Source organism: Coregonus clupeaformis, chromosome 35, assembly GCF_020615455.1.
Source record: "Coregonus clupeaformis isolate EN_2021a chromosome 35, ASM2061545v1, whole genome shotgun sequence".
In the NCBI taxonomy this organism is placed as follows: Eukaryota; Metazoa; Chordata; class Actinopteri; order Salmoniformes; family Salmonidae; genus Coregonus; species Coregonus clupeaformis.
Window position 1 is genome coordinate 285,001 of NC_059226.1, and position 13,973 is coordinate 298,973.

A 13,973-nucleotide genomic window follows, 5' to 3' on the forward strand; every position below is an offset into this window, starting at 1 on the left:
CAAAACTAAAATCTGTAACAAACAGATTGGGCTGCGTTTTGTAGACTTTACCCTTTGGCAAAGTAAAAAAAAAAAGGGGGGCGCTATAGTAATCAACTGTATGTACGTTAGTCACACGCAATATCTCAGACACCACTGCACCGATTTTGACGAAACTTGTGTGAATGATGCGTCTTGCCATGGAGGTCCGTCATTTACGGAATTACACTGATTGGCCCAAGGGAGGCGCTGCATTATTCGTGGGGGACGACATGTTTACTGTTGCCTTGTTTTTTCTGGCATATATTATTTCCTGCTCAAATATCGCCCCTCTCCTCTCCTTTCCTCTCCCTCTCCTCTCCTCCTCTCCTGTCCTCCATCCACCCCCTGTTCTTTCATGCGCTCTTGTATTTGATACCCTCTAGTGGTTTTACAGGAGTTTGTCACCAATCCACATGATACACAATTACTATGATATTTGAGGAACTAATCCTGGGACTAACATCATTCCAACTAACTATGGAGAGAGCTCACAACTCCAAAAAGTCGCTTAAATGGAAATCTGTGTTCAGCAATGTTCAAAGGCAAAGTTACTGTAACCAGGCGGAACCTATTGCCGCTTATCGTTTCCCCTCGGTCATATTTGACTGTTACACTGGTTTGGCACCTGAACCACTGTTGAGAACAGCCTGGAGTGCATTTTTCAACGTGTTTCTCATACAGGTAAATGTTATTTTGTTATATCAAGCATTTTGATGAAATGTTAGATGTGTTTACTAGCGTGTCATCAACATGGTTTTGTTTTAGACTCTATTTAAATCAAATCCACCGGCATTTTACTAGCTACTGTGCTAACGTTAGCTGGCTAACCAATAGTCATGTGCACCCAGTGGCTGTATAACTAGCTACAGTATGTGTGCACCAGTTCTGACTACTATAGGTAACGTTAGCTACACGAGTCGACACGCGATCGCTAACATTGGTGGATCTCGGTCGTCTGCTGCTTTGTCAAATGTTTTTTAAATGGCCTCATTAACATGAATTAAATTGTCCTTGTCACACCCAGAGCATCATTGTTGCGGGGAAATGAGGATGAGAGATATCACAATATCAACTAAACGTATGCAATAACTACCCTATGAAACTGTCCAGAGATAATTGTTTATCAGTCCTATAAGTCCTACAGATATACTATCTCGCTATAAGTCCTACAGATATACTATCTTGCTATAAGTGCTACAGATATACTATCTCGCTATAAGTCCTACAGATATACTATCCTGCTATAAGTCCTACACATATACTATATGCTCTTCAATCGAACGCTGCTGGCACCCGCCCACCCGACTAGAATCACTACTCTCGACCGGTCTGACCTAGAGTATGTGGACAACTACAAATACCTAGGTGTCTGGTTAGACTGTAAACTCTCCTTCCAGACTCACATTAAGAATCTCCAATCCAAAGTTAAATCTAGAATCAGCTTCCTATTTCGCAACAAAGCCTCCTTCACTCATGCTGCCAAACATGCCCTCGTAAAACTGACTATCCTACCGATCCTTGACTTTGGCGATGTCATTTACAAAATAGCCTCCAACACTCTACTCAGCAAATTGGATGTAGTCTATCACAGTGCCATCCGTTTTGTCTCCAAAGCCCCATACACTACCCACCACTGTGACCTGTACGCTCTTGTTGGTTGGTCCTCACTACATACTCGTCGCCAATCCCACTGGCTCCAGGCCATCTATAAATCACTGCTAGGCAAATCCCCGCCTTATCTTAGCTCATTGGTCACCATAGCAACACCCACCCGTAGTATGCGCTCCATATCTCACTGGTCATCCCCAAAGCCAACACCTCCTTTGGCCGCCATTCCTTCCAGTTCTCTGCTGCCAATGACTGGAACGAATTGCAAAAATCTCTGAAGCTGGAGACTCTTATCTCCCTCACTAAGTTTAAGCATCAGTTGTCAGAGCACCTTACCGATCACTGCACCTGTACACAGCCCATCTGAAATTAGCCCACCCAACTACCTCATCCCCATATTGTTATTTATTTTGCTAATTTGCACCCCAGTATCTCTATTTGCACATCATCTCTTGCACATCTATCATTCCAGTGTTAATACTAATTGTAATTATTTTGCACTATAGCCTATTTATTGCCTTACCTCCATAACTTGCTACATTTGCACACACTGTATATATATTTTCTGTTGTATTTTTGACTTTATGTTTTGTTTTACCCCATATGTAACTCTGTGTTGTTGTTTTTATCGCACTGCTTTGCTTTATCTTGGCCAGGTCGCAGTTGTAAATGAGAACTGGTTCTCAACTGGCCTACCTAGTTAAATAAAGGTGAAATAAATAAAAAAAATATATATACTATCTTGCTATAAGTCCTACAGATATACTATCTTGCTATAAGCTCAGCTGGTAGAGCACGGCGCTTGTAACGCAAAGGTAGTGGGTTCGATCCCCGGGACCACCCATAAACAAAAAATGTATGCAAGCATGACTGTAAGTCGCTTTGGATAAAAGCGTCTGCTAAATGGCATATTATTATTATTATTATAAGTCCTACAGATATACTATCTTGCTATAAGTCCTACAGATATACTATCTTGCTATAAGTCCTACAGATATACTATCTAGCTAGCTAGTTAATATCCAAGAAAGACCATGGCCCATTTCGGTGGTCATTGGCCCAAGGGCAATCACCTTCCTACTGTAGTTCTACCCAGTACCAGTACCCTCATATTTTGACTGTATTGTCCTCCTATGCTCAAAACAACGTATGTTTTCTCTCTTTCCCCTCTGCCAGGTCAGGCTGGGAGGCTGTGGTGATGGCTGTGAAGCTGCAAGGCTTTGAGTTCTGGAAGACCACGCTGAGGGGAGCGTGTTACATCGTTGCACCCATGGTGGACCAGAGCGAACTGGCCTGGCGTCTACTGAGCCGTCGCCACGGCGCTGAGCTGTGCTACACGCCCATGCTGCACGCGCAGGTGTTCGTACGTGACGCCAACTACAGGAGAGATAACCTGTACAGCGAAGTCTGCCCCGAAGACAGGCCGCTTATTACACAGGTGAGAGAGAGAGACAAACACACGTTGACAGAGGAAGGGAGTGTCACTCAGTTCTATGCCAGTAACTCAGAGGTGTTTGTGATGTACTTTCTCTGCTTTCTTTGTATGTGTGTGTCTCAGTTCTGTGCCAACGACCCAGAGGTGTTTGTCCAGGCATGTCTACTGGTTCAGGACTACTGTGATGCCATTGACCTCAACCTGGGATGCCCACAGATGATCGCCAAGAGAGGTACTAACTAACCTACCCTGAAGCCCCACTCAGAGAGAGTGTGAGAGAGACCCTGATTAAAAAACATTTGTTTTCAATTTGGCTAAAAGTGCTGTATGTATGAGGTCAACTTGTTTCTAACTGGCTTATTTCTCCGAAGGGCACTACGGAGTCTTTCTACAGGATGAGTGGGACCTGCTGGAGAAGATGGGTGAGTTTTCACAGAGAGGGGGAGAGAGAGAGGAGGGAGAGAGGGAGAGAGTTGGAGAGGTAGAAAGAAAAGAGAGCAAGATAAATGGTTGTATTATGTTTTACCTGTCTGGAATGTGCCTTACATCAGAAGCACTCTGTCTTTACTCTACTACATCATTAGTAGAAAAAAAAGTGTCAAGTGTGAGTGTTCGCTTTTTGCGGGGGTTTAAAGTTTCAGATGTTTTCGGAAGATGGGCAGGGACTCTGCTGTCCTAGCTTCAGGGGGAAGCTTGTTCCACCATTGGGGTGCCAGGACAGAGAAGAGCTTTGACTGGGCTGAGCGGGAGCTGCGGAGTGGGAGGGCCAAGAGACCAGAGGTGGCAGAACATAGTACTCCGGTTGGGGTGTAGGGTTTGAGCATAGCCTGAAGGTAGGGAGGGGAAGTTCCTCTTGCTGCTCCGTAGACAAACACCAGGGTCTTGAAGATGATGCGAGCTTCGACTGGAAGCCATTGGAGTGTGTGGGGAGTGGGCTGCCGAGTTCTGGAGAAGTTGCAGGGGTTTGACGGCACAAGCGGGGAGCCCAGCCAACAGCGAGTTGCAGTAGTCCAGATAGGAGAGGACAAGTGCCTGGATTAGGACCTGTGCCGCTTCCTGTGTGAGGCAGGGTCGTACTCTACGGATGTTGTAGAGCATGAACCTGCAGGAGAGAGTCACTGCTTTGATGTTTGCCGAGAACGACAGGGTGTTGTTCAGGATCACGCCAAGGTTCTTTGCACTCTGGGAGGGGGACACCGTGGAGTTGTCAACCGTGATGGAGAGGTCTTGGAGTGGGCAGGCCTTTCCCGGGAGGAAGAGCAGCTCCGTCTTGTCGAGGTTGAGCTTGAGGGGGTTGGCCGACATCCAAGCTGAGATATCTGCCAGGCACGCATAGATGCGTGTCGCCACCTGGGTGTCAGCAGGGGGGAAGGAGAAAAGTAGTTGAGGGTCATCCGCATAGCAATGATAGGAGAGACCATGAGAGTATATGATGGAGCCGAGTGACTTGGAGCCCTGGGGACACCAGTAGTGAGAGTACGTGGTGCAGACACAGATTCTACCCTCGTCACCTGGTCTCAATGTTTCTCCTTAGTGAAGCTAGCCAATCTTTTCTCTATGTTTCTCCTTAGTGAAGCTAGCCAATCTTTTCTCTATGTTTCTCCTTAGTGAAGCTAGCCAATGAGAAGATCTCTGTTCCCATCACCTGTAAGATCCGTGTGTTTAACAAGATGGAGAAGACTGTTCAGTACGCTCAGATGCTGGAGAAGGCTGGCTGCCAGGTGAGAAACATACTTACACACACACACATTCATATTTTATTTAGATCTTCTATGAAACATGAGGCGACACACTCATTCAGAGCTCTCTGTCTCAGCTGCTGACTGTTCACGGTCGGACCAAGGACCAGAAAGGACCCGCGACAGGCATCGCTAGCTGGGAACACATCAAGGCTGTACGGTAAGCAGACTACACTGCAGTTCCCTCACAGTTAAATAAAGACTACAGAGAATAACCAATTTGTGATTGTCAGTTGGAGGCAGTTTGTGTAGTCTAATAGGTCTGCTGTGTAGTTGGAGACTGTTTGTGTAGTCTAGTAGGTCTGCTGTGTAGTTGGAGACTGTTTGTGTAGTCTAGTAGGTCTGCTGTGTATTTGGAGACAGTTTGTGTAGTCTAGTAGGTCTGCTGTGTAGTTGGAGACAGTTTGTGTAGTCTAGTAGGTCTGCTGTGTAGTTGGAGACGGTTTGTGTAGTCTAGTAGGTCTGCTGTGTAGTTGGAGACGGTTTGTGTAGTCTGGTAGGTCTGCTGTGTAGTTGGAGACGGTTTGTGTAGTCTAGTAGGTCTGCTGTGTAGTTGGAGACTGTTTGTGTAGTCTAGTAGGTCTGCTGTGTAGTTGGAGACGGTTTGTGTAGTCTAGTAGGTCTGCTGTGTAGTTGGAGACGGTTTGTGTAGTCTAGTAGGTCTGCTGTGTAGTTGGAGACTGTTTGTGTAGTCTAGTAGGTCTGCTGTGTAGTTGGAGACTATATATATATAGGGTTTATAGGGTTAACTACACTGCCAGGTATATATGGTTAACTACACTGCCAGGTATATAGGGTTAGCTACACTGCCAGGTATATAGGGTTAACTACACTGCCAGGTATATATGGTTAACTACACTGCCAGGTATATATGGTTAACTACACTGCCAGGTATATAGGGTTAACTACACTGCCAGGTAAAATGATAATTCTGTTTTTCACCTTTCCTCTCCTTCCCAAAATGTTTCTCCTTACCAATTCCTCCCCCTCTACTCCCCCTCCCAACACAGCTAGATTACACTGGTTCCTTTTTCATTTGTTTGACCTCTGCAGGAGGAAATAACCAATGGAGGAGAGGAGGCGGGGCAGGAGGTTGGGCTGCCGTTCCCTCATTGGATCTGCCAGCCGTACGTCAGACCAGTGTGAGTGACTATTTCCTGTTGAGAATCCTAGCTGGAGTTCTGTGTACATTATACGATCAAAGCCATCGGTCCACACGCATCGAAACCATAACATGTTGACGTGACGATGGACATTGTTCCTCCCAGGCCGAAGGATCCGGCTGCTAACGGTAACGGTACGGGGCGTGGCGGTGTGGAGGTGAAGGCAGTGTGTCACAAGAGGGCGTTATCACAAGAGGACTCGGACGGTGCGAGCGATGCCCTCTCCAAAAACAAACAGAAGAAGAAAGCCAGAAACCCCCACAAGAACTTCTGTCCCGAGCAGAAACGTGAGTTATTTTCCCCTGTCGTACTGCAGTGTCACCTAGTGAGTTATTTTCCCCTGTCGTACTGCAGTGTCACCTAGTGAGTTATTTTCCTCTGTCGTACTGCAGTGTCACCTAGTGAGTTATTTTTCTCTGTCGTACTGCAGTGTCACCTAGTGAGTTATTTTTCTCTGTCGTACTGCAGTGTCACCTAGTGAGTTATTTTCCCCTGTCGTACTGCAGTGTCACCTAGTGAGTTATTTTCCCCTGTCGTACTGCAGTGTCACCTAGTGAGTTATTTTCCCCTGTCGTACTGCAGTGTCACCTAGTGAGTTATTTTCCCCTGTCGTACTGCAGTGTCACCTAGTGAGTTATTTTCCCCTGTCGTACTGCAGTGTAACCTACGCTCTCTCTCTCTCTCCATAGTCTAATGCTACAGAATCTACAGAGCCTCGCTCTACACAAACAGTACAGTTGATAACCTCTGTTTTACCCCTGTTTTCTCTGCAGTAAAGTACATCAAGTGTGAGCAGTGTGGAAATCCAAAGGTGAGTGGAGTGACAACCTCTTCACACTGTTACTCATTACCACGTGTAGGATGAAAGGGCGCCGCTCGCCGGATTCCCCAACACAGATGAAGCCTAACCCTGGACTAAAACACGTTCAATGGAGAACCTGCCCTAACTGACCTTGTATAATAGTGTTACATATGCAGGTAAGATTCTTAGGAGCTAGAAGCAGAGCTTCCATGTCTGTCGGCACCATGTTGTACTTCCAAGTCCCTAACCTGTCTCCCCCCTCTCCCTAGGTCCTTAACCCCCTCTCCCTCGGTTCCTAACCCCCTCTCCCTCTCCCTAGGTCCCTAACCCCCTCTCCAGGTCCCTAACCCCCTCTCCCTCGGTTCCTAACCCCCTCTCCCTCTCCCTAGGTCCCTAACCCCCTCTCCAGGTCCCTAACCCCCTCTCCCTCGGTTCCTAACCCCCTCTCCCTAGGTCCCTAACCCCCTCTCCCCTAGGTCCCTAACCCCCTCTCCCTAGGTCCCTAACCCCCTCTCCCTCTCCCTAGGTCCCTAACCCCCTCTCCCTAGGTCCCTAACCCCCTCTCCCTAGGTCCCTAACCCCCTCTCCCTAGGTCCCTAACCCCCTCTCCCTAGGTCCCTAACCCCCTCTCCCTAGGTCCCTAACCCCCTCTCTCCAGGTCCCTAACCCTCTCTCCAGGTCCCTAACCCTCTCTCCCTAGGTCCCTAACCCCCTTTCCCTAGGTCCCTAACCCCCTTTCCCTAGGTCCCTAACCCCCTCTCCCTAGGTCCCTAACCCCCCTCTCCCTAGGTCCCTAACCCCCTCTCCCTAGGTCCCTAACCCCCTCTCTCCAGGTCCCTAACCCCCTTTCCCTAGGTCCCTAACCCCCTTTCCCTAGGTCCCTAACCCCCTTTCCCTAGGTCCCTAACCCCCTCTCCCTAGGTCCCTAACCCCCTCTCTCCAGGTCCCTAACCCTCTCTCCAGGTCCCTAACCCTCTCTCCAGGTCCCTAACCCTCTCTCCAGGTCCCTAACCCTCTCTCCAGGTCCCTAACCCTCTCTCCAGGTCCCTAACCATCTCTCCAGGTCCCTAACCCTCTCTCCCGCTCTCCAGGTCCCTAATCCTCTCCCTCGGTTCCTAACCCCCTCTCCCTCGGTTCCTAACCCCCTCTCCCTAGGTCCCTAACCCTCTCTCCAGGTCCCTAACCCCCTCTCTCTCTCTCTCTGTAGGGTAATAAGTGTGTATTCAACCTGTGTCGAGGCTGCTGTAAGAAGAAGGCCTACAAGGAGGTGGCAGACTGCCCAAGTGAGTCAACACACACATACACACACACACACACAGCTGTCTTTCTCAGATATATCATCTGTTTCCTCTCGTCTGGTTCACAGGTCACGGGCTGAGGTTCAAGACTAAGGCAGAGAAACAGAAGGAGGAGGAGGGGAACAGAGGGATAGAGGAAGGAAAGAGTGGAGGATTAGAGGAGGAAGAGAACGGGACCCCCACAGACCACCACAGACGACAGACAGACTGTGGCCTGAGACATGGACAGACAGGGACATAGACATCCATCCATTCATACATAGAGCAGTACACACACAGCTGGATGTGAGAAACTTTATCCATCAGCAGGATACAGAGACACTTGAACATGCACATATTGAAAGGCACACACATGTTCATTCATACTCTCTCACCATTGTCCTCCATTGCTGCTGTGATGGACTGGCTGACTGGTTTTATTGGGGTTTCACCACTACACCCTCCTTCTACCTGACTGACTGGGGGAGTCTTCCTGGACTAGCTCCACTGGGACTGATGTAATGGATGGACTCATTTCTCTCTTGGTCTTTTGCATAACAAGTTAGCTTTGAAGTCAATTGGAGATTCAAGCAGAAGTCCTGATTTACTGAGAGGAGGGAAAGATTGAAGTGGCACTTGAAGTCAATGGGAGATTCACTGAAAAAAGTTCAGTTACATGTGGAGCTTTCTAGTTGTATACAGGAAGGAGGAAGAGCTCTTGTTGTAACAGTACTATCCAGTACAGCTCAATCTTTCTTTGTCTTTCGTTGTGGTTAATAATGGGACTCTTTCCTGGTGATCTTTGTCATGTTTCCCCCCCCCGAACTAGAATGATGTTTTATCAACAGACTGTTAGAAAAGGGACTCTCTTTGTCTAACAGAAGTCCTGTCAAGTTTTTTTTATATATATCATTTTTTATCAAGCTCCTAGTCTTGTTCTCTGTTGGTAGAGCATGGCGCTTGCAATGCCAGGGTTGTGGGTTCGATTCCCACGGGGGGCCAGTATGAAGAAGAAAAAAAATGTATGCAGTCACTAACTGTAAGTCGCTCTGGATAAGAGCGTCTGCTAAATGACTAAGAAATGTAAAATAAATAAATAATAATATAATAAATAAATAAATAAATAATTGGTCATTTAGCAGACGCTCTTATCCAGAGCGACTTACAGGAGCAATTAGGGTTAAGTGCCTTGCTCAAGGGCACATCGACAGATTTTTCACCTAGTCGGCTCGGGGATTAGAACTAGCGACCTTTCGGTTACTGGCACAACGCTCTTAACCACTAAGCTACCTGCCGCCCAGGTAGGTAAAAGATGTGTGATGTGTGATGTGTAGGGCCTGGAGTTTTGTTCTTCTTCTGGGCCTGTCTCCAGAAAGCATCTCAGAGTAGGAGTGCTGATCTGGGATCTGTCCATTATAATCATATTCATTATGATCTAAAAGGCGAAACTAATCCTAGATCAGCACTGAGACGCTTAGTGGATACGGGCCCTGGTCCAGCCATGTGGTAAAACACCTGGTCCTTCTGATGTGGATACGGGCCCTGGTCCAGCCATGTGGTAAAACACCTGGTCCTTCTGATGTGGATACGGGCCCTGGTCCAGCCATGTGGTAAAACACCTGGTCCTTCTGATGTGGATACGGGCCCTGGTCCAGCCATGTGGTAAAACACCTGGTCCTTCTGATGTGGATACGGGCCCTGGTCCAGCCATGTGGTAAAACACCTGGTCCTTCTGATGTGGATACGGGCCCTGGTCCAGCCATGTGGTAAAACACCTGGTCCTTCTGATGTGGATACGGGCCCTGGTCCAGCCATGTGGTAAAACACCTGGTCCTTCTGATGTGGATACGGGCCCTGGTCCAGCCATGTGGTAAAACACCTGGTCCTTCTGATGTGGATACGGGCCCTGGTCCAGCCATGTGGTAAAACACCTGGTCCTTCTGATGTGGATACGGGCCCTGGTCCAGCCATGTGGTAAAACACCTGGTCCTTCTGATGTGGATACGGGCCCTGGTCCAGCCATGTGGTAAAACACCTGGTCCTTCTGATGTGGATACGGGCCCTGGTCCAGCCATGTGGTAAAACACCTGGTCCTTCTGATGTGGATACGGGCCCTGGTCCAGCCATGTGGTAAAACACCTGGTCCTTCTGATGTGGATACGGGCCCTGGTCCAGCCATGTGGTAAAACACCTGGTCCTTCTGATGTGGATACGGGCCCTGGTCCAGCCATGTGGTAAAACACCTGGTCCTTCTGATGTGGATACGGGCCCTGGTCCAGCCATGTGGTAAAACACCTGGTCCTTCTGATGTGGATACGGGCCCTGGTCCAGCCATGTGGTAAAACACCTGGTCCTTCTGATGTGGATACGGGCCCTGGTCCAGCCATGTGGTAAAACACCTGGTCCTTCTGATGTGGATACGGGCCCTGGTCCAGCCATGTGGTAAAACACCTGGTCCTTCTGATGTGGATACGGGCCCTGGTCCAGCCATGTGGTAAAACACCTGGTCCTTCTGATGTGGATACGGGCCCTGGTCCAGCCATGTGGTAAAACACCTGGTCCTTCTGATGTGGATACGGGCCCTGGTCCAGCCATGTGGTAAAACACCTGGTCCTTCTGATGTGGATACGGGCCCTGGTCCAGCCATGTGGTAAAACACCTGGTCCTTCTGATGTGGATACGGGCCCTGGTCCAGCCATGTGGTAAAACACCTGGTCCATCTGATGTGTAACAGCCAGGGGTGCGTTAATGACAAGTCGAAAACTTTGAACCTCGAGTTAAAATTAACGTAGGTTATTTGCGTAGAGCTTCCTATTGGTTGACTGATTCTGATACTTTCCGTGTGGGAAACTCAGACCTCATCTTTCTACAAGTTTCCAAGTTTTCTTGAACACACCATTACTAGGAACCAAACGGGGCGGGACCTACCTGAATTTGTCCAATAGAAACTCTTGTTTCCGTTGCAAAACGTGTTCCATTGTGAAACGTTTCGCTATGGTGTGCACTAATGAACACGACCCAGCTGAGAACTCAATGCCAAATCACAGGTGGAAACTATTTGCATCACTTCAAAGATTAGATAAATTATATACAGAAAAGTCATATTTGGTTTTAATTTCTCGTTTGTGGTGGTGTTTTATTTATTTTATGATGGTTGTCTGGTTTGGGGGTTGCTTGCATTGAGTTCAGTGCTTTCTGGTGAACATAACTCTTGGCCTATCCAGTCCTATATGAATTTGAGGTTAAAGAAATGGAGGGGAGGGGTAGGGAAGAGAAATTGTGCTCTGATAATCTCTTAGCTATCGTTTCACCATTCATACACAAGCAATAACATCTGCTACATATGGGTATGTGATCAATAAAATGTGAATTGATTTAACAACTTTTGGATATTCTGCTGAATATAAAACTGACACGTCATCTTGTCTTTTTACTGTGGTTTGGGGATTTATTTGGAAATTAAATCTATGGAAAAAATAATCCCCATCTATATCGCATTAGCAGTAGATTCCCATTCCCATTTTGCCAAATGAGGACTTTTATTTTGAAAGTCATGAATACCGGAAGTTACGTGTTTCTGAAAAGGAAGCCGAAATCCCACTCGGCGTTTTTATAAACAAATTCAGCCAAATTAGAGCAGAAAGGTTTGGTGCACTTTTGGCTAAACATTTTAGCAAAGAAAGTAAAACGTATCAAAATGGATAAAACTAACTGTCCGACATTTGTTGCCCCCGAAATGTCCAAACTACAGTGGTTGAATGTATTCCTCACCGAGCGGCTAACAGCAGCTGCTATGGAGATTTTTGGGGCCGTGGAAAAAACGATACTCGAGTACCAGGAAGAGATCATCCGTTTGAGACAGGAGAACAGTCGCCTACGGAGTAATAACGCGGTGATCCAACCAGAGAAGTTACCCCCAGACCCCCAGCAGCAGCAGCTCACGGTCTCCATCTCTGAAGACGTTCTCCTGGACTTGAAGGAGCAGAGCCAGAGGTGGAGCCCCAGTCTGGGGCAGGAGGACCCAGAACCCACACAGAGTCAGACAGAGAAGGAACAGGACCCCAGGACCAGTCAGGAGGAAGCACAGCTACAACAACTGGAGTTTGATATCATATTGACTCCTGTCTATCATGTGGAAAATGGCTTTGAGCAGGAACAACCTCAGCCCTTACACCTTGACCTGCCACAGACTGCGGAGCTCTTGCCACAGACTGCTACTCAGATCAAATCAGAAGCTAATGAAGTAAAATGTAATACAGACTGCACTTCATGGGAGAAACTTGGCCAAGATGGGTATAAATATCCTAACACCCAACCACACCCAACCATTCCACCAGCTCACCATGGACTTGACAGCCCAGCAACTCCACCAGCTGAGGTATCAAACGCGCAGATCTACAGAGCTGTCATGAATCTGAGCCATATGACGGCTCGGGTGAAAGATGACTTGAACTGTGTGGTTGGAGGTCTAAAATTGGAAATAGGAGGTCTGAAAAAAGAAGTCGGAGGGCTGAAAGAACACGTTGTCTCACTGAGAGACTCTCTTGAAAGAGATGTTCATCAGCTTGGCCCGGTACCGGCTAAGCGGAAGCGGGCCAGAAGCTCGCTAGTAGCAGAAACAGTGAGGCGGCTCCATAATTCCGTGGTGAATCTGGTACACAGATACCAGCCTAAGGATAAAGTAAACTCCCCACACAACAAGGTGGTTACCGCCTATCTGATTAGAGAGGCATCCAAGGAAAGTTTGGGTGTGACTCATGATGTGCTCAGGGCTGCCAGTGTGACCTACTATGAAACAGTCCGGCGGAACTTCCTGATGCAGTTGCCAGAGAACCGTAAGAAGAGTGAAGATACACGCATCGACAAGCGATGGCGCTCGAGGAGGAAGCGGCTGCTGGATTCCAGAACTACGATGCTCCAGAGTCACGAGGAGAAGGATCTTTGGGAAGGAGTGACATCGGAGTTGATGTCAGATGAGGAAGACACCATGGTGGATGATAAGCTGGTGTGGCTGGTGAAGCCTCCAGTGTTCCGGAGCATGGAGCTGAGTGAGTTGTGTGCGGTGCTCCAGAACAGGCTTGATAAGCACCCAAAGACAAAAGCACTGCCACGCACCCCCCGCCTCCCCAGTGGCTTAATGTCTATGAGGGAGCCTCCGAGGACCTTCCACCAGGACAGACATGCACAGGCAGATTTAATAGAAGAACGCACCCCCTTAATGCCGTCTGCTGGAGACAATCAGCGATTCAATAGCCCTGGAGTGACCCTCTTAACTGTCAAAGAGGAGGAAGAGATGGACTGAAACAGACTTAAAGATTAAAGACGTCCTCCAGTGATTTAACTTTTCGATATCCCAAGCATAAATATAACACACACTAAACTGCTAACTTGTAGAGCATTCAAGAAGCTGTTTTTGCTGAGAGTTGCTTTATTGCGCAACGTTTTTATGTGACAAAGCCTATTCCCCCTCATATCCTCAAAAGGTTCTACAGCTGCACCATCGAGAGCATCCTGACTGGTTGCATCACCGCCTGGTATGGCAACTGCTCGGCCTCCGACCGCAAGGCACTACAGAGGGTAGTGCATATGGCCCAGTACATCACTGGGGCCAAGCTTCCTGCCATCCAGGACCTCTATACCAGGCGGTGTCAGAGGAAGGCCCTAAAAATTGCCAAAGACTCCAGCCACCCTAGTCATAGACCAGGGTTCTTCAATTCCGGTCCTGGAGGGCCGAAACACTTCTGTTTTTTTATTTCTACCTGGTAGTTAATTACACTCACCTGGTGTCCCAGGTCTGAATTAGCCCGATTAGAAGGAGAGGATGAAAAACAGAGGTGTTTCGGCCCTCCAGGACCGGAATTGAAGAACCCTGTCATAGACTGTTCTCTCTGCTACCGCACGGCAAGCGGTACCGGAGCGCCAAGTCTA

General features: G+C 48.0%; 2 protein-coding genes across 2 annotated transcripts; both read left to right on the forward strand.

Moving 5' to 3' along the window:
* Positions 1-564: 564 nt before the first annotated feature.
* Positions 565-9,058, forward strand: LOC121551836 (tRNA-dihydrouridine(16/17) synthase [NAD(P)(+)]-like). The gene is made up of 12 exons (XM_041864539.2): positions 565-702; positions 2,806-3,067; positions 3,188-3,296; positions 3,436-3,486; positions 4,673-4,785; positions 4,881-4,963; positions 5,096-5,099; positions 5,857-5,945; positions 6,072-6,253; positions 6,740-6,777; positions 7,976-8,051; positions 8,135-9,058. The coding sequence occupies exons 2-12, from the start codon at positions 2,828-2,830 to the stop codon at positions 8,305-8,307; spliced, it is 1,158 nt and encodes a 385-aa protein (XP_041720473.1). The 5' UTR covers positions 565-702; positions 2,806-2,827; the 3' UTR covers positions 8,308-9,058.
* Positions 9,059-11,641: 2,583 nt separating this feature from the next.
* Positions 11,642-13,569, forward strand: LOC121550890. Its single transcript, XM_041863301.1, has one exon. The coding sequence runs from the start codon at positions 11,743-11,745 to the stop codon at positions 13,345-13,347; it is 1,605 nt and encodes a 534-aa protein (XP_041719235.1). The 5' UTR covers positions 11,642-11,742; the 3' UTR covers positions 13,348-13,569.
* The last annotated feature ends 404 nt before the right edge of the window (positions 13,570-13,973 follow it).